This window comes from Chelonia mydas, chromosome 4 (assembly GCF_015237465.2).
Source record: "Chelonia mydas isolate rCheMyd1 chromosome 4, rCheMyd1.pri.v2, whole genome shotgun sequence".
NCBI lineage: Eukaryota > Metazoa > Chordata > Testudines > Cheloniidae > Chelonia > Chelonia mydas.
Genome location: NC_057852.1, coordinates 122,179,355 through 122,197,838, shown reverse-complemented (window position 1 = coordinate 122,197,838; position 18,484 = coordinate 122,179,355). Strand labels below are relative to the sequence as shown.

The 18,484-nt window shown below is 44.1% G+C and overlaps 1 protein-coding gene across 21 annotated transcripts in view; it reads left to right on the top strand.

Annotated features, from left to right (window-relative positions):
• Positions 1-18,484, top strand: part of RNF4 (ring finger protein 4) — a 41,254-nt gene that overhangs the window by 555 nt on the left and 22,215 nt on the right. For 2 of the 21 annotated variants that reach the window (XM_043544786.1, XM_043544790.1), the window contains exons 2-5: positions 4,858-4,926; positions 6,020-6,037; positions 16,673-16,840; positions 17,353-17,473. In XM_043544786.1, the coding sequence (XP_043400721.1) occupies positions 16,781-16,840; positions 17,353-17,473 (181 nt within the window). In that variant the 5' untranslated portion in view covers positions 4,858-4,926; positions 6,020-6,037; positions 16,673-16,780. Of the gene's footprint in view, positions 1-221; positions 708-734; positions 1,201-4,857; positions 4,927-6,019; positions 6,126-16,672; positions 16,841-17,352; positions 17,474-18,484 lie in introns of those variants that run through there. The other 19 variants (XM_043544794.1, XM_043544795.1, XM_043544804.1 and 16 more) reach the window with 17 other exon arrangements.

Below are 18,484 nucleotides of genomic sequence, written 5' to 3'. Positions count from 1 at the left end.
TCCATCGCTTCCCCCTCTCCCCCCGCGGGAGACGGGCCTGTGGCCTCCCTTCCCTTCTCCCTTGCTTTCTCCCCTCTCCCCCCCCGCGGGAGACGGGCCTGTGGCCTCCCTTCGCTTCTCCCCCCCCCACCCCCCCCGCGGGAGACGGGCCTGTGGCCTCCCTTCGCTTCTCCCCCCCCCCCCCCCCCCCCCCCGCGGGAGACGGGCCTGTGGCCTCCCTTCCCTTCCCACTAGCTTCCCCCCTCCGGGAGACGGGCCTGAGCCGTAGCCGGCCTCCAATCCCTCTGTTCCTGCCGCCCCCCCCCCCCCCGCCCATCCCTGTCTCCAGATGTACCTGCTGTTACCTCCACTCCTTTCCTGCCCATCTTAGAAGGAGGCAGGTCTTTGAGATCTGCTCTTCCCATTGTGTCCTTTCTCAGGGCAAGAACGACCTCTGAATGCTGCTCCCCTCCCCCAAAGTCTTGCTGATCATCCCATTGTCATAGAGGGAGAGGGGTCTGTCAGGCCATTGCCCCCATTAACCTTATCTTGCTTTCTCTCTCCCTGATGGCCCGGAGGGAATTGGGCCTGTAGGGATCACTGCCCCGCCCCTTCAGTCCTGGTTCTGCTCCCTCACATGCCATACAGAAAGGGGGTGTGGTTATTGCTCCTTCCTGATCAACTCCTGAACTGACTGTGTATCATATCAGAGTGACAAGGAGAGTGAGGTAATATCTTTTATTGGACCAACTTCTGTTGGTGAGAGAAACAAGCTTTCGAGCTTACACAGAGCTCATCTTCAGGTTTGGGAAATGCAACAGAGAAGGGGGAGCAAGTGGAGGGATTCAGAGATAGGGGTGACATGGTTATAGCAATGAGCTAGGAAAATTATCTTTGCAGCAGCATTCTGAATGGGTATGAGTGGGGAAGATTGCATTTTTCAAAGCTGGTGAGAAGAATGTTGCAGTATCGAGATGAGATTGGATGAGAGTTTTAGCTGTGTGGATGGATAGGAAAGGCCATATCTTAGAGATGTTACAGAGAAATAATTGGCAATATTTAGATATATCTTGGATATGAGGACCTAGAGAGAGATTCAAGTCAGGCTATGGGCCTGAGTGATAGGCAGGTTGGTGGTGGTGGTCAAAGTGATCAAGAAAGGAGGTGGTGAAATTTCCAAGGCTGAGGCATTAGCATTTCATGTTTTCCTGATTGTGTCAGGTATGTTGTTTTTGTGCATTGTCTTATGTACAGGGTTTAGTAAATTGGTTAGTCTCTAAGGTGCCACTAGTACTTCTTTTCTTCCTGTACAGATTGAACATTCTAACTGAACATTGAAACCCAACCAGCGAACATGTTAAAATTTGCCTAGTCTACTTTGGGTTTCAATGCTTGTGTTAATACACCTTTATTCCTAGTGTAGACAAGTCCCTAGCATAGATGAGCCATCAGCATTTTAAGCAATGTCATCTAACCACTCAGAGCAAGGCTGATTGACAAGGTGCCTAAAATGTTACTAGTATGCGTCTCAGTGTTGTAAATGCTGGTGGAACTGAACTGGTGGTGTTAATAGAAGAAATAGTCTGTAAAACCTTCTCTAGTGTAAACAAGGCCTACTGTCAGGGAAATAGCACTTGGCTAGCAGGAACTGTGCTCTGTGTCAGTCAGAATAGTGTTTTAATTGTAGCGTATTCATGACGCAACTGTAACAAAGTCCCTACAGAAGGATTGTAAGACAACAATAGTAGCAATGTGTGGCAAACTCTTGAATTTGAGGGAGGAATGTGGTGTGGCTTTCCTTGTACTACCTCATCCTACAATTTAATACAGATTTTGCTATGAGATGCAATGAAAGGTTAAAGATATTCAGTAGTCTATTAAACAACTGCTTTTTTTTTCTAGGTCAAGGTTTATCAAAAACTCAGAATCATTTAAGCTTCATAAATTAGAAACTGAGCATTGTCTACATGTCACTTTTTTACTGAGACTAATAGTATGTTTCTGTGCCAAAATCAAAAGTATTCAGTTACATTCATATCCCTATAGAAAGTTCTCCCAAATGAACAAAAAAAAACAAAAAACCCCACCACCAGAAGTGAAACTTCAGCTTCCCCAAGTCCTCTTTAAAGCCAATTTTAGGCACTTACAACTACCAAGGCTGTATCAGAAACAGCCAGGCATTTTATGTAACTAGACATTCCTTTCATGCACCAACAATTTGATTAATTTGAAACTACTTTTTTGTTTTGAGTTCCAGACCAATATTCTATTATGCATCTGGTTGTTAGATGACCTGAAAAAGGAGTGTTCCACATGTTCACATATAAAAAAGGTTTCATGTCTTTTTTAAGATTCTCCCCCCTGTCCCCCTGCTCTGCCCCACCAGTTCTTTTAACCAGGGCTCCTTGTGAAACTAGAGAACTGGAGTACAAGATTATTTTAGTATTTAATACAACATGGGCAGAGGTGGACTGCTCAAATTTTTAGAGCCTTGCACAGATACAAATTTATATCAGTCAATATTAATCGGTATGAGTGGAACCACAGGGCACTCCTGGGAACTGCAGCGGCGAAAGGAGCAGAACGTGGGGGCCGCCACTCCCAGGAGCTAGCGCCCCACACTGACAGCTCCTCCAGCACAGCAGTACTGCCCCCCGCCCCATCCACTGAGGTGGGCCCCAGGTTCACCAGCAGCTGTCCCTGGTCTTGCTCTTGTGTTCATGCGGCGTGCACGCCCCCAGAGGGGAGATGCAGATAGCTGCGTGGAAGGGCTCGGGGCGGGGCTGCGGGTGGTACAGCTGCACCAGAGGAGCTGCAGGCGCAGGGCGCTGGCTCCTGGAGCAGCAGCCACTCCACATTTGCTTTCACTGCTGCCCTGTGGTTCCATGGATACCAATTTATATCCGCATCTGTGGATATAACTTTGTATCTGCGCAGGGCTCTGAATTTTGTTTAAAACTTCTCTCAAGTGTTTGTCAGCATTTGAGTTGATAGACATGTCATGGATCCACAGGATCAGTGCTATGGCCCAGCTTTTAAACAGTCTCTTGGAGGAACCCCTTCAGTAACGCAGACCCCCAAGAGGTCTCACTCTTCCTTCAAGGTATGCCCCACAGCCTTTCTGCCTCTGAGGCTGAACCTCTAGGCTCAAGCACTCTTGCTTCATACCATGAGCTCTGCCCAGCTTGTTCATTTCAGATAGACTCCTGATTAGAGACTGTGCTCTTCAGGGACTAATGCACCACAGCAAATATTTTCAGTGACACCAGGCATTGTTTTCAAAACAGTAGGGTTTAATAGTCAGCTAAAACACAGAATTTTAAGTCCTTAGGTTAGCATAGAGAAGTGAAGTAAAAGACATGTTACTCTGGCTTTGCCAGATGGACTCCGCCAGCCAAGCTGTAGTAGATTCAACCATAGGGCCTGTCTCTCTCTCACACCCTTTGGAGAGTGCCACATGAGAACAGCCAGCTTCTTCCAGAAGCCCACCCTTCATCGCTTGCTGGTCAGCTCCCACCCTTTTTGTCTCCAGGCAGGGCCATGCTGAGTTCGCCCCACGTGCTGGAGCTTCCTGCTGTTGAGTATAGATCATTCGGTCCTTGGGGCTTCCATTGTCTCTGGAGCCTCTGTTGATCTGTGTCAGTTTCAACCAACCCTTTAGTAACCCGTTCATTCTGCACTTGTTTACTGCACTGTTCCAGGCTCAGCGTTATCCCTTTTATACCCACTGGGTAGCAATTGAAAGCGTAGAAGGAAATTGAAGCGCACACAGGCATCTTAAAAATATTGCAGAAAATTCCAACTTATTCACAAGGAATTTCAAAAAAAATTAAAACATTATAAAAATTCCTTCTCCCCGCAGCTGAAATGTGGTCACTATTGACACTTATGAAGTAACTACTAGTCCCCAGACAGCCACATTCTTCTATCGAAAACAGGGTAGAAAAGAATTGTTGCTAATGTAAAAAAGGCACCCCACTTTATAACTTAAAATAAAAATAGCCTTTGGGGGCTTTATACCTCAGAGAACTAAAACAAGGCACAATTTTTTTTCATGTGTGTTCATTAGGTCTACAAACGTAGAGCTTGGCAAATACAGCAAAATCAGTGAAGAGAAGGGACTCCTAATTTGTAAAGCAGGGGTTCTCAAACTTCATTGCACTGCAACCCCATTCTGATAACAAAAATTACTATGCAACCCTAGGAGGGGGGACCAAAGCCTGAGCCGGGGGGCGGGGCGGGGGCTAAGAGGCTAAAGCTGAAGCCCAAGGGCTTCAGCCCCAGGCGGGGGGCCTGTAACCTGAGCCCTGACACCCAGGCCTGAATCCCTCAGGCTTCTGCTGTGGGCCACGGGCTTCGACTTTGACCCCAAGCTTCGGCTTTGGCCCTGGGCCCCAGCAAGTCTAACAGCAGCCCTGGCGACCCCATTAAAACGGCATTGTGACCCACTTTGGGGTCGTGACCCACTTTGGGGTCCCAACCCACAGAATGAGAACTGCTGTAAAGGATATTGTCAGGTTTTTAATTCCAAGTAAAACACTTGCGTCTTACTAATACGTTAAACTGAATGTTAAATATATAACTTATCAATCTATCTAATGCTTTTCTTCTTCATTTTGGACAGTGACAATAGATGATTCAATTCTTATTTCTAGTCTGTTCCACTATTTCCATATTGTCCAAATGCAGCATTGTTAGTATTGCAAACTGGAAGAGGTTGTGGGGAAAATACTAAATTGAAACACACTTTCCCCAATATTTTTAAGTATTATGGAAAAAAAAATACTTTAGGGTGTCTTGTGGGTTTTCTGCATCAGTTAATTTCTGTAACTCTTTGACCTTGACAAAGTTAAAATTCAGTGTTCTTTTTTTTTTTAGGTCTGCATTTTTATTTGAAGTGCTGTAGCTTTGTAAAGGGGACTAGTGTCCTGAATCCTTTTGTGACAGGTATGTTGCTGGAGACTGCATGTAATCTTCCTCCTCGACCCAGGTGTGTACACACACTCATGCTTCCCCTCCAGAGTATTTTCCCCAACTGGAGGCACAGGGATCTCAAATGACCTTTTTCTAAGATGTTGCTTCATGAAGCTACCCTATTGTGTGAGCAGTAGTCCCTGCCCTCTGTGAAACTACAAAGACATCATGCAACCTACTCCCTGCCTTCCCAAATACTTCTAAGGAAAATTTATTTAGCCCCATCAGTATATCTGTAGAGTAGCTTCAACCGCAGAATAAAACATACACATTATTCAATGGACCCAATAATACAATGTAGCCACCAAAGTGACCTTTAACTGCAGTTCCAACTATGTTTCAATGCAAACCATTTCAACCTAAAACTGATGCCTAACATACATCAAAAGCATTACCTTCATTTACAAACTAGTGTTTTTAGCTGTAGCCTACTTTTATCTGCTTACTTTAACCTAATCCTGGCCCTGATGCAATAGCTTCTTGAGTGGACCCCAAGAAAACATTGCTGGTAGAAAAGAACGGAGAGCAACTGTTCAGTATTAAAATATCTAGGAAAGCAGTTCCCACAGAGAAATAATAATGAAATCCTTAGGGCCCCCACAAGTTACAAACCAGACCACTAGAAAATTCTGGTAAAACTCCACTTGAAGATGTTCTCTTCTTAGTTATTAACCTAGGCAACAATCCTTCAAAAGTTATGCATGTGCGTAAATCTTACATACCAAGTAATCCCACGCTATGAGCAGTTCCCTATTAGTGGGTGCATATGTCTTTGCAGGACTGGGGTCATAATTTTTCACATTTAACTTCCCCTCTGCCTCTCTCTTCCTTGTTGTGAAAGGGAGAAACTGAGTTTAAAGTTGTCATTGAAAGTGCTCATGAAGGTAGTACAATTGAGAATGTAATAGTTGTCTGTTGACCAATGATCCATCTCTTCTGCTGGACAGTTGCAGATGCTTCAGTGGGAAGGTCTTTTTATGTTTTTAAGAAAATAACTATGCTTGGCAGAATTTTATTTTTGTTTGTTTAAGCATTTTTTTTTATTTTTATCAATTTATTTTCACAGGTGCAGAAAATACTAAAGGTCAGACAATATTTAATAACTTCCATTGTTGTATGCGGTGGTGTTGTAGCTGTGTTGGTCCCAGGATATGAGAGACAAGCTGGGTGAGGTAATAACTTTTATTGGACCAACTTCTGTTGGTGAGAATCAAGCTTACACAGAGCTCTTCTTCAGGTCAGGAAAACGTACTCAAAGTGTCACAGCTAAGTAAAAGACGGAACAGATTGTTTAGCATAACATCCGATGAAGTGAGCTGTAGCTCACGAAAGCTTATGGTCAAATAAATTGGTTAGTCTCTAAGGGTGCCACAAGTACTCCTTTTTGCGAATACAGACTAACACGGCTGTTACTCTGAAACCTAGCATAACTAGCTGACGCATATGTAAGGGACCATCTGAGGGGAAGTGGCCCATTAACACCCGTCTAGTCATAAGGCCTGGCCTGTTAACACCTCTCTAATCATCATGGCTCACAGTTGTTATCAAGGCAATTAATGCACTGGATGAGGTACACCACATGTGATATGCATGTGTAGGACCCATGAATCTTGAAAAAGTATGTTGTGGGAGGTGTTGATCATTGTAGCAGTAGAGATATGTCTGCAGGTTTTGCATCTGTTGTTCTGGCAAGATCTGATGCCGCTTGGAGTTTGTGTGTCCTGGTTTGTGAGGAGTTTGCTTCTGATGATGAGCTTGGAGAAGCTGAGGGGTTGTTTGAAGGCCAGAAGAGGTGGTTCAGGAAAGATTTCTTTCAGGATGGGGTCCCCATTGAGTATGGGTTGTAGCTATTTGGGTTCTAGTGTGGGGTGTTAGGCGACAACTAGGGGTAGGACAGCTTTTTATTTCTGTAATAAGCAGGTTTTCTCTAAAAGAAAAGGAGTACTTGTGGCACCTTAGAGACTAAGTTGCCACAAGTACTCCTTTTCTTTTTGCGAATACAGACTAACACGGCTGTTACTCTGAAACAGGTTTTCTCTGTGTATTTGGGTGGTCTGTTCTATGATGCAGTCTACTTCTCTAGTGGATAAAGACATTGGGTTTATGGCTTATTACAACAAGCTATAACTCACTAACCCAACCCAACCCTCCTCACAGCTCGCTCCCCCTCTTCCTTTCCCTCCCTATGACTGGAGGGGTGTTAACAGGCCACTTCACTTTAAATGTTCCCTTGAAATGTGTGTTAAATGTGTGTCAATCTGTTCCACCTTGTATTTAGCTGAGATGCTGTGTACCTTTCCTGGATCTAAGGAAGAGAGAGATCTGTTATTTCACCTACCTTGTCTCTCTAATATTAAATAATAGTCGATGTTGAGACTCAAAGTTAAAACTTTATGACCTTTAAAACACAAATTGTCAACATATGTCAAAATATACAAAGTAAATAGCCTTAAATAAAACTCCAGTAAGTTCTCAAGCAGCATTTTTCTTATTTTGCCTATTTATAAGTTTCAACTATTGGTAGAAGTATTTTTTTCCATCAGTTTGTGTGTGTACAATGAAATTAACACTTATGGATAAAAAAATCCTTCTGGATCTAAAATAATATAGCATAATGGTCAGTTTGGCAATAAGAGACCTATGGGGAAAACTGATAGTCTGTCATGCACCGTGAATATTAATATCCATTTTCATCCTATCTAGTATTGGATTTTAGAATGAATGTCTAATCTTGCTTTTTAAGTTCTTTGCTATGACATCTCTTGGCAATTAACTCTGTGGGTTACATATGCAGTCTCTTAAACTTTAGTTTTCTCAGCTTTCCCTTAGGCCAAAAGTCAGAAGTTGGGAATGGGCAACAGGGGATGGATCACTTGGTGATTACCTGTTCTGTTCATTCCCCCTGGGGCACCTGGCATTGGCCACTGTCAGAAGACAGAATACTAGCCTAGATGGACCTTTGGTGTGACCCAGTATGGCCGTTCTTATGTTCAAAACTTAATAACAGCAGCTTAAAAGTGTAGGCTTTTTAAAATAAATAAATAAATAAATCTTTAGTCACTTGCCTGACTTGAAAAAGTGCTGAGTACCTAGCAGCTCCCATTGAAGTTATTGAAAATCTGGCTACTTGCTCAAGACCTTAACTTCAGGGACCCACTGCTTTAAATCTTGGCCTTGGTTTTCCTACAATAGGTGCACCCAATCAATCTTCCCTGTGCCATATATTATTTTATAAAATCATGTTACTGCTTATTCTTTTCACTAACTTGATCCTTTTGAGATTGTTTGCTTTAAGGACTAGAGTGAGTTCATGCAACCATCTAATGCTTAGAGGTAGATGGCTTTCTGCATATCTGGATAAACTGGGCAGCTAAGAATCTTATACATGATTCAGAGACTGTTTGCAGAAGATTTAGATAGAATTTGCTGAATGGAGCAAAGATTTCCAAGATCCTAAAATCTCCAGTCTGAACTTGTTTATACCTACAGTTTTACCTTGTTCTGATGCTAAAGATGACCCACAAAAGAGAATTTGGGGTTGTACACTTGTTTCTTTCTGATATATAAAGAGACAAAAAGTGTGGTTTTAAAGGTATTTTTCTGCTTATTTAAACTTAGAAATAGCAGTTGTCTGGTCTTGCTGGAATTTTGACATGGAGGACTCTATGCATATGGACTATTACTTTCTTGGCCCTTAGTTGAAGGCGTACTGTTCAGTTTTTCTTTCAACTCTTTGTTTTAGGTGTTTGTGTAAAAATATTTGTTAAATAAAACAGACTTTTAAATAGTATTTTAAAAACTGCCACTCTTCAATTAATCAGGTTTAGTTTTCATGGATTTGCTGGTGTCATGAATTATTCTCTGGTAATCCATTAGTCTTCCAGGGCAGACAAGGCCTGAATTTCTAATATTCAGCATCAAGGGGCAAAACTGCACAAACCAGCTCTTCTTTTTGGGGTTAAAACCAAGCAAGAAAAGTTATAGCCCCCAAAGAACAATTTTTTTTACAACATTATGAGAGAAAATGGGGTTATAGTCATATGAGATTCCATATGTAACCTTAACTGTAGGGTTTGCTTCTGTAAATGGAAAAGCTGTATACTGTTAATCTGTGTTCAGAGAACTTTATCAAATAAGATGCTTACCAAAAAATTAACCTTTGGCTGTTGTAGCAATGCTTCTCCACTTTGTAGTTATGAAAACTTGCGTAGCACTGGTGAAGTATTAAAGATGAATCATAATGCTGCATTTTTATCCTTGGTTTGTAAGGTTCTGGTACTTTGCTGTTCGAGTCAAAGTTGTATAGAGGGGAGGGAAAAAGATCTTACCCAATGTGAAGAAGCTATCATTAAATGTAACAGGAAGCTATAACCTTATGCAACTGAATTTTTATTTATCATTCTGTTAACCACAAATTTGCAGAGGGAAACCTATATTACTACTAAGAGTGCTATTGTATGAGTTAATAGGTAGATATTTTTTTCTAGTTTTCCTGAAGAATGTTTCAGAATAAACTGTATTTAAATTGCTTTTGAGTGCATATTTGGAAGTCTTCGCTAATGTCAGTGTATCTACTCAAATAGTTACTTTCAAACAATTAGTCCTAAATTGAAAGACACTTAGAAGTCCAAATAATTGCAAAGAGTAGACTTCAGAAGAAAGTGAGCAACTGGACTCCAATCTGAACTTTGCAGGTGTAACAGAAACCGAGGAAGATCCTTTAAATTATGTTTGAGCTTAATCTTTAAATGTCTCCTAATTAAGCTTGCCTACAGTTTTACAGATGCAAGCTTTACAATTCTGCTGGCATGAATCGGTATCTTCTGCATGTCGGTTTAAAAGTTGGTGTAATGTGGACTTTAAAAATATAGGCAGGATAGGGTTTTGGAACTTGTTTCCTTTTGAGTTCAACTGTCTTGAACTGGCTTGTGTTGGTGCTGACCCACTGTGATATGGTGACAGTTTCTCAATAGTTGTCCAAATATAGCCATCTCTATAGATACAGATTGTCAACTCTGTTTCCATTGAGAGATCTGGCAGGAATTCCCAAAGGTAATCAGATTTGATCCTATGGCAGTTGCAGATATGCCTCAGGTACACCACTCTCCAATACCTATTCTTCTTCTTTTGTGTGCTTGCTCATGTCCATTCCGTATTAGGTGTGTGTGCTCACCCAATGCACCACTGCCAGAAATTTTTCCCTTCGCAGTATCCATAGGGGATCGGCTCTGGTGCCCTCTGGAGTGGCACCCACATGGTACGATATAAGGGGCACCACCAGCTCCCCCACTCTCAGTTCCTTCTTCCCGCCAATCACAGTGCTGGAACGTCCTCTGCTTCGGCTAACATTAATTCTTCTCCATTCTTGTGAACTTTGCAGAACCTGTAATTTAGCTGTATATAGTTAGTAGTTGAATTAGTTACCCTTAGTAGTAGTTCTTAAAGCCTTTGTTAGTCCCGAACGGCACTCAGCCTGGGGACGGGGCATGCTTTAAGCCCTGTGATTGCTGCAGACAGCCCATGCCCGTCAGCAATCCCCATAATAGCTGTCTTAGGTACTTGGGCGAAGGGCATATAAGGGACAAGTGTCATATTTGCAAGTCCTTCAAACCCAGGACTAAAAAAGGAGTATGACAACCACCTTAGAGCGCTTCTCATGGAGTCGGCACTCACTCCAGCACTGGAGCAAAGGTCCAACTTGGCACCGCTCCCCATCACAAGGGATGTCCCGCCACTGCCCGCCCGTCCAAAGTCATCACGCCTCAGTGCCAGAGAGGCAAGTTCAGCAGAACCCTTTTCGGTCCCCGGGCATTGGGCACTAAGAGCGGGATTCGAGGCGTACCTCACCGGTAGCCTGGCACAGACCCACCAGTGCACCAGCCCCCCTGGCAGGAACAGACCAACCCTTCACGTCGCCAAGAGCTCAGTACAGATCCTGGGAATTACTGGGGGACTGAAGCCACCAATCACCAGTTTTCCATCATCATACTCCAAGACGGGGATTGCTGTATTCGGGACAATCCTCCCGGCAACCAGCCTGTGATAGCTCCCAGTCCCACTCGATTGAAATCAGGGTGTTTTTTTTCGTTTGTTTGTTGGTTTGTTTTGTTGGTTTGTTTTTTCCCCCTAGTTCTGCTTTTGGTCTGGTGCTCAGCTACTATAGTTATGGGAGCCAATAAAGACTCTAGATAGCTTTTGCTGTCCCCCTCTCTGATGTCCTCCCAGTTGCTTTGCTTATCCCTTATCTTTAAGCAGTGTAGAAGGTGCTTTTTCAGCACATAAGATGCACTCATCTCAACTAGATATAGAAGTATGGCCATGACACACTGGGTTCCTCGCAACTACTCTTAGGAATTTTGCATTGAAATTGCATCTTGTCTAATGAACATTCTGGTCTGGAGAGGTTGTGTGAGTCTTCCTTGATGGATCATTGATGCTGCAAGCATGTGTTTGTTTTTGTTGGTTTGTTTTTTTCCCTTCTCTCCTCCCCTGCACCTTTTTTGGTCATTTGCAGGTCTGATGAAAGATAACCTAATGGCCTGAAGAAGTAGTCAGTCTGTAGCTGGATGATACCCTGAAATTATATATAGTTGAATTACATAGGATGTGCCATCTGGTCCAGATGCAACTCACCATCATGTCCTGCAGCATGCCTAAAAGCACTCCTGAGCTCCTCTACGCTCATCATGTAGCCTTCAAGGCAGTCTGAATCAATTAGGGCCTTGAAGGACCAGAATCAAGGTCGCTGAGCTTAATCTGGTGCAGATTAGTGTCAGTTTAGCTCATTTCATTTGACGGTAATGCAGTAGATTCACTTATTACTACAAGAACAATAGCTGAACTGCTGCCAAGCTATAAGGACATTTTGGGGCAGAACAACCTTGGCAGTTAAATTCAGACCCCTTAATGCCAGAGACAGGCAGAGCAGCCGTGTCATTATCTTTATGGACAAACCGTTGCTTTGTTCTGACATCAAGACACACATCTAAATTCAGATAATTTTAAGGGAATAGGTTCTGTTACGGAATCTGTCTAGGGATGCCTAAATGTCTTAGCCAGCAGTCTATTAAACATCTCTGTCCACTTTTTTTTTTTTAACCAGGAGGTTTAGCCATTCTGCTTACTTCTTGGGTGGTGGTTTTAAAACATGGGAAGAGATATCTTATCCTTCCCACTAAAAAAGAAATGCTACTGTTTTCATGTTTGAAGCCAGGCTGTTCATTCTCTTTCCTTCTGTAAGCTGCAACTTCTGGGTTCCATTTGTTTTATTTTGGAGACACCCACATGTAGCTATTCAGTTTCCATATATTTGAATCTGGAGATGGGTATCTCCTGGAGAAAAGATAATTACTTGTCTGTAATTCTTGCTTGCTGAAGATGGTCAGTTTGGATTAACAGTCCCCAACCCTGACTCCTCCCTCAAATTTGGTGGTTCTGTAATTTGTACGCACACATAAGTTGCTCCTTCTAAGGTTACGTTTACAGTACAAAATTATTCGAAATTATTATATTCGAATTTTCGGAAGCAATTGTGTACATTTGGTCTTCTATGTCCCCACTAAAGCACGTGAATTCGGCGGAGTGCATCCACAGTACCAAGGCTAGCATTGAATGTCAGAGTGGTGCACTGTGGGTAGCTATCGCACAGTCCCTGCAGTCCCTGCCGCCCATTGGAATTCTGGGTTAAGCTCCCAGTGCATGATGGGGCAAAAATATTCTCACGGGTGTTTCTGGGTGTGTGTCGTCAGTCGCTCCTCCCTTTGTGAAAGCTACAGCAGACAATCCTTTCGCGCCTTTTTGGCATGCAGATGCCATACTGCTTTCAGCAGATGGTGCACCACTGCTCTCCTGCTGCTATGAATCTACCTAGCACTTCCTCTCATCTTCCTATGTAATCTCTAGTATCTACTTTCTCTTCCTTATCGAATGATTCCGCTGCCAACTCTGCTTTCCCGCTCTTGCTGTGCTACGGAGCTTCTCCACGTTGTCTGTCCTGGGCTCCTTCCTCCATGAAAGCTACAGAAGACAACCATTTCCTGCCTTTTTTCGGCTATCGTGAACTGAACAGCACCTCTTCCGCTGCCACTCTGCTCTCCTGCGTTTCACGCCCTTTTTCCAGGATTACCTGTGCAGGCACCATAGCCAGGGAGCCAGCTCAGATCTCCACTGCAGTTTTGACCATTGGAAATACCTCACGCATTATCCAGCAGTATGTGCAGTACCTGCAAAACTGGATGAGGAAGCGACGACAGCACGATTGCGATAGTGATGAGGACATGGACCGGATGTTCCTAGAAGCATGGCATGTGGCGATTGGGAGATCATGGTGGTATTGGGCCAGGTTCATGCTGTGCAATGCTGATTTGGGGCCCGGGAAACAAGCACAGATTGGTGGGACCGCACAATGTTGCAGGTGTGGGATGGTTCCCAGTGGCTGAGAAACTTTCGTATGCGTAGGGCCACTTTCATGGAACTTGGACTTGCTGTCCCCTGCCCTGAAGCGCAAAGACACCAAAATGAGAGCAGCTCTCACAGATGAGAAGCGAGTGGCCATAGCCCTGTGGAAGCTTGCAACACCCGACAGCTACCGGTCAGTCAGGAATCAGTTTGGAGTGGGGAAATCGACTGTCGGGGCTGCTGTGCTGCAAGTAGCCAATGCAATCATTGACTGGCTGCTATCAAGGGTATTGACTTTGGGAAATGTGCAGACCACTGTGGATGGCTTTAATGCGCCAGGGTTCCCTAACTGCGGCGGGGCGATAGACGGAACACATATCCCTATCTTGGCCCCGTCTACTGGGGCGGCCAGTACATAAATCGCAAGGGGTACTTTTCCATGGTGCTGCAAGCACTGGTGGATCGCAAGGGACGTTTCACCGACATCAACGTGAGATGGCCAGGAAAGGTGCATGAAGCTTGCATCTTCAGGAACTCTGGTCTGTTTGAACAGCTGCAGGAAGGGATTTACTTCCCATACCAGAAAATTACTGTTGGAGATGTTGAAATGCCTATAGTTACCCTCTGGGACCCAGCCTACCCCTTAATGCTATGGCTCATGAAGCCGTACACAGGCACCCTGGACAGTAGTAAGGAGCAGTTCAACTCTAGGCTGAGCAAGTGCAGAATGGTGCTAGAATGTACTTTTGGACGTTTGAAAGCGCGCTGGCGCAGTTTACTGACTCGGTTAGATCTCAGCACAACCAGTATTCCAATTGTATTTGCTGCTTGTTGTGTGCTCCCCAATATCTGTGAGAGTAAGGGGGAAACCTTTATGGTGGGGTGGGAGGTTGAAGCAACTTGCCTGGTGGCCAGTTTCGCACAGCCAGACAACAGGGCGATTAGAAGAGCGCAGCAGGGCTCTCAGAGAAGCTTTGAAAGCCAGTTTCATGACTGGCCGGGATACAGTGTGGCAGTTGTTCGTTTCTCTTAAAGTTACCCACCCTATATATATATATAATGAAAGGAAATAAAGTCACAATTGTTTAAAAACCGTTCTTTATTATTTGTTGCACAAAACATTGAGAGAAATCAGAAGCGAGACAAGGGAGGGGAGGTATTGGGTTGCGGGGGGGTGGAGGAGGAGGAAAGGACAAGTCCAGAAACCAAATAAAAATTTAGGATATGTCAGCTTTCTGCTGCTTGTGCAATTCTCTGGGGTTGACTGTGTGGGTCCCCGTAGCCCACCTTCCCTTACCCCCCCCCCCCCCGCCATGTTCTTGGGCATCTGGGTGAGGAGGCTATGGAACTTCAGGGGAGGAGAGAGGGCAGTTATATAGGGGCTGCAGTGGCAGTCTGTGGTCTTGCTGCCTTTCCCACATTAGATCCACCATATACTGGAGCATGTCAGTTTGCTTCCCCCGTGAGCTTGACTGTAGCATCCTGTCTGCTCTCATCGCGCACGTCCCTCCTCTCTTCGTATTCATGTAACGCTTTACGTGACTCCACAATTGTATGACTGCACGCATTCAGCTGGGCCCTGTCAGTGCAGGAGGACTGCATGAGCTCGGCAAATATGTTGTCCCAAGTTGGTTTTTTCCGCCTTCTAATCTAGGCTGGCCAGCCTCTGGGACGGAGTAGATAGGGGCCACGTTGAAACATTTGCACCTGCTGCAGGAGGAGAAAAAGGGAGGGTAGTATTTTAAAAGATTTTTAGAGAACAAAGGGGACACTGTTTCTCAATGAAACAGGCAATTCATTGTACACAGTTCATGTTCTTTCTATACAAGGTCACATTTTGCCTCTTCTACTGAAGTGCCTGCCACTTTGGTGTGAGTAAGCCATCACATGTGGCCAGGCAACAGAATTCAGCTTGCAGGCAGCCTGCAGGCTCTCTGGGATGGTCGCTTCACACAACACCCTGCCCCCCCCCCACACCCACCCATTGTGGGGCTCCGATGACGCTCTGAGCAGGGACGAGCCCTTTAAACTAAACGCAAACAGCCCAGCGTGGCTGGGTTTCCCCCCACCGCGTGGCTCCGATCAAGCTCTCGCTCACCAGAAGTGCCTTCTCCAGGGTCATGGTCCGGGAGCATGCCTTGGGAGTGGGGGGAGGCTATTGGCTCCAGCGTTAAGAATAGTTCCTGGCTAGGGGGGAAAACTGATTCCCCACTTGCTGCCTGTGCACTGTCGTCCTCCTCTTAGTCCTCCAAAAACTCATCCTCCTCGCTCCGTGCTACTCCCCCCTTGCAGGTGTCCACGGACAGTGGTGGGGTAGTGGTGGCGTCACCCCCCATAATTGCATGCAGCTGACAGTAGAAGCGGCATGTATGGGGCTGTGACCCAGAGCGCCCGTTCGCCTCCTTGGCTTTTTGGTACGCTTGCCTGAGCTTCTTGATTTTTGTACAACACTGCTGTGTGTCCCTGCAGTAGCCTCTTTCTGTCATGGCCCTGGAGTCTTTAGTGTACGTATTTGCATTTCTTTTTTTTTTTTTTTTTTTTTTTTTTGGAACGTAGTTCTGCCATAACAGATTCGTCTCCCCAACATGTGATGAGATCCAGTACCTCCCGTTCGGACCATGCTGGAGCTCATCTGCAAATCTGGGACTGCATGGTCTCTTGTGATGGTGGACTCTGCAGTTGCCTGTGATGGTGGACTGTGCTGATGGTGACCAAAGAGGAAATTCAAAAGTTCCCGGGGCTTTTACTGTCTATATGGCTAGTGCATTGGAGTTGAGTGTTGTGCAGAGTGGTCACAAGGGAGCATTCTGGGATAGCTCCCGGAGGCCAATAACTTCGAATTGTGTCCACAGTACCTGTAACCCGGAACTGCGAGCTCAGTTTTAGTGCTACTCCACTTGCTGAGGTGGAGTACAGAAATCGGATTGAAGAGTCCTTTAAATCAAAAAAACTGGTTTGGTCGTGTGGACGGAATCAGTTTTATTTCAAAGTAACTCGGCTAATTCCGAAATAACCGCATACTGTAGACCAGGCCTTAGAATTACCACTTCTTGTTTCAAAGGAAACCTCATTTGGGCTTTTAGATACTTTCCCAATACAATAATAAACTGACATTGGATTGTAGGTGTTGGGAGTAGGAGAGCATAGCAAGTTTTTGAGACATACCTTTGGATGCCTCAGAGGCTCAAATCTTAAACTATGGGAATTCCTGACTGGTCTCATGCAAGAAGCGTTGACTCAAAAATGGGAATCCGTAGAGATGGCTGTACGTAGGAGAGCAAGAATTACAGGTAGGTAATCTTCTCTCTCCTTTTCTTTATAGGTTTGGAAGAGCAACATTCTAAGATACTGAAAAATCTGGACTTTTAATTATATACTTCCTAAAGAAATATAAAGCGTTGAAAATTGTAGCCTCCTTGCAGTTTATTTTATGGTATCTGTACCTCTTACTTTTTTCTGTATTTTATATTCAAGAAACAGCATGAGCACAGTAAGTATTTTCTTAATGAAGTAAATGCATAACTGATTATCTAGTTCTTTATCATTTTTAGACTTGTAGCCACTTGTGCCATTTCAAAACATAATGTGTGGTCTGAACAACCTGAAGAAAACAGATTGTAATAAAAGTAAATTAAGATGCAGTGTAATCCCATATTCTATCCTGATTAAATTTAATATCTCTAGCTATTGTTAGTATTACTCAAATAAATAAACACCCTTAATTTTGGGGAATAGTCCTGTATTTGTCCAAACTAACAGTTGATGTAATCCTGAAATAGCCCTCTTGATCACCAGTGATCACAGAAAGCACCTTTCCTGCCTGGCCCAACTGGTAAGAAGCATTGTGATGATGCCTTTACTTTGGCATTTCCAATTCAGATATTGGAATGAATCTGTACAAAAACATGTATGCAGTTAGCAGCAATTAAAAACATTCTATCAAGATCAGGTCTGCATTAATACTAGCTTTAAAAAACAAACAAATATTCTTTTCTCTCTTAGACTCAAAGAAAACGTCGTGGAGGAGCCATCAATTCTAGGCAAACTCGAAAACGAAACAGACTGGTAGCTTCAGCGACAGAAATGGCTTCAGAAGCAGAGCCAATAGAACTTGAAGAAAGCGGTAAGCCTTATTTTTTCCATTTAAAAAAAAAAAAAAATTTTTGCTTCTGGAGTGTTGGGAGCCCAGTTCACATGCAGAGGCAGATTATGGGTTTGGGGGTGGTCCCTCCCCACCTCTTCTGCCTGCCTGTCTCCCCACCCCCCTAGACTCCTGCCTCCCACTGTTCAGATGTACTTTTATCAAAGTAAAGCTTCCGAATCCAATTCTTAAAGGGGGCGGGGGGGGAAATGCTCATTGAAGGATAGCCAGTACAGAATATTGGTGTCCATCTAACTTCCTAATCCTAAATAGTTTAGAGGATGGGTAGAAATTTGGTGTACTATTATTCAGGCTCGGACTCTTCAAGATAGAGGCCTTCAGACAACTTGTTTCTCAAAAAAGTAGCACAACAGGGTTAGAAATGTAAAGGCTTTTTCTTAACCTTCTGAATGTACCCACGACATAGGGAAGGATAGCAGAGAGAGGTCCTGGTGCCCAAATTTAGGCTGCTAGGTAAGAGATTGAAGTCTAGGGCCTCCTTGGTAACATGCTCTGAGATGCTTCCAGTTCCATGCACAGGGCCAGTTAGGCGGAATTGCAGGCTCTCAATGCATAGATGAGACAATGGTGTAGGGAGGAGGGGTTTAGACTTGTTAGGAACTGGGGACACTTTTGGGAAAGGGGGAGCCTATACAGGAAAGATGGGCTCCACCTAAACCAAAATGGAACCAGATTGCTGGCACTTAAAATTCTAAAGGTCATAGAGCAGTTTTTAAACTAAAGGTTGGCGGAAAGCCAACATGTGCGGAAGAGCACATGGTTCAGACAGAGACATCCCGAAGGGGAGGATCTATTAATGGAGATTCTCTATGTCCTAGTAAGGAGGAAAGGATGGAAAATGATAAAATACAGGTAGATCAATGAGAAACAGTCAAATAAAAAAAAGTCCCATTCAATTACATCATGTAATGGCAGACAGCTAAAAGGTGACAAGTTTTTAAAGTGCTTATGTACCAGTGCTAGAAGTCTAAA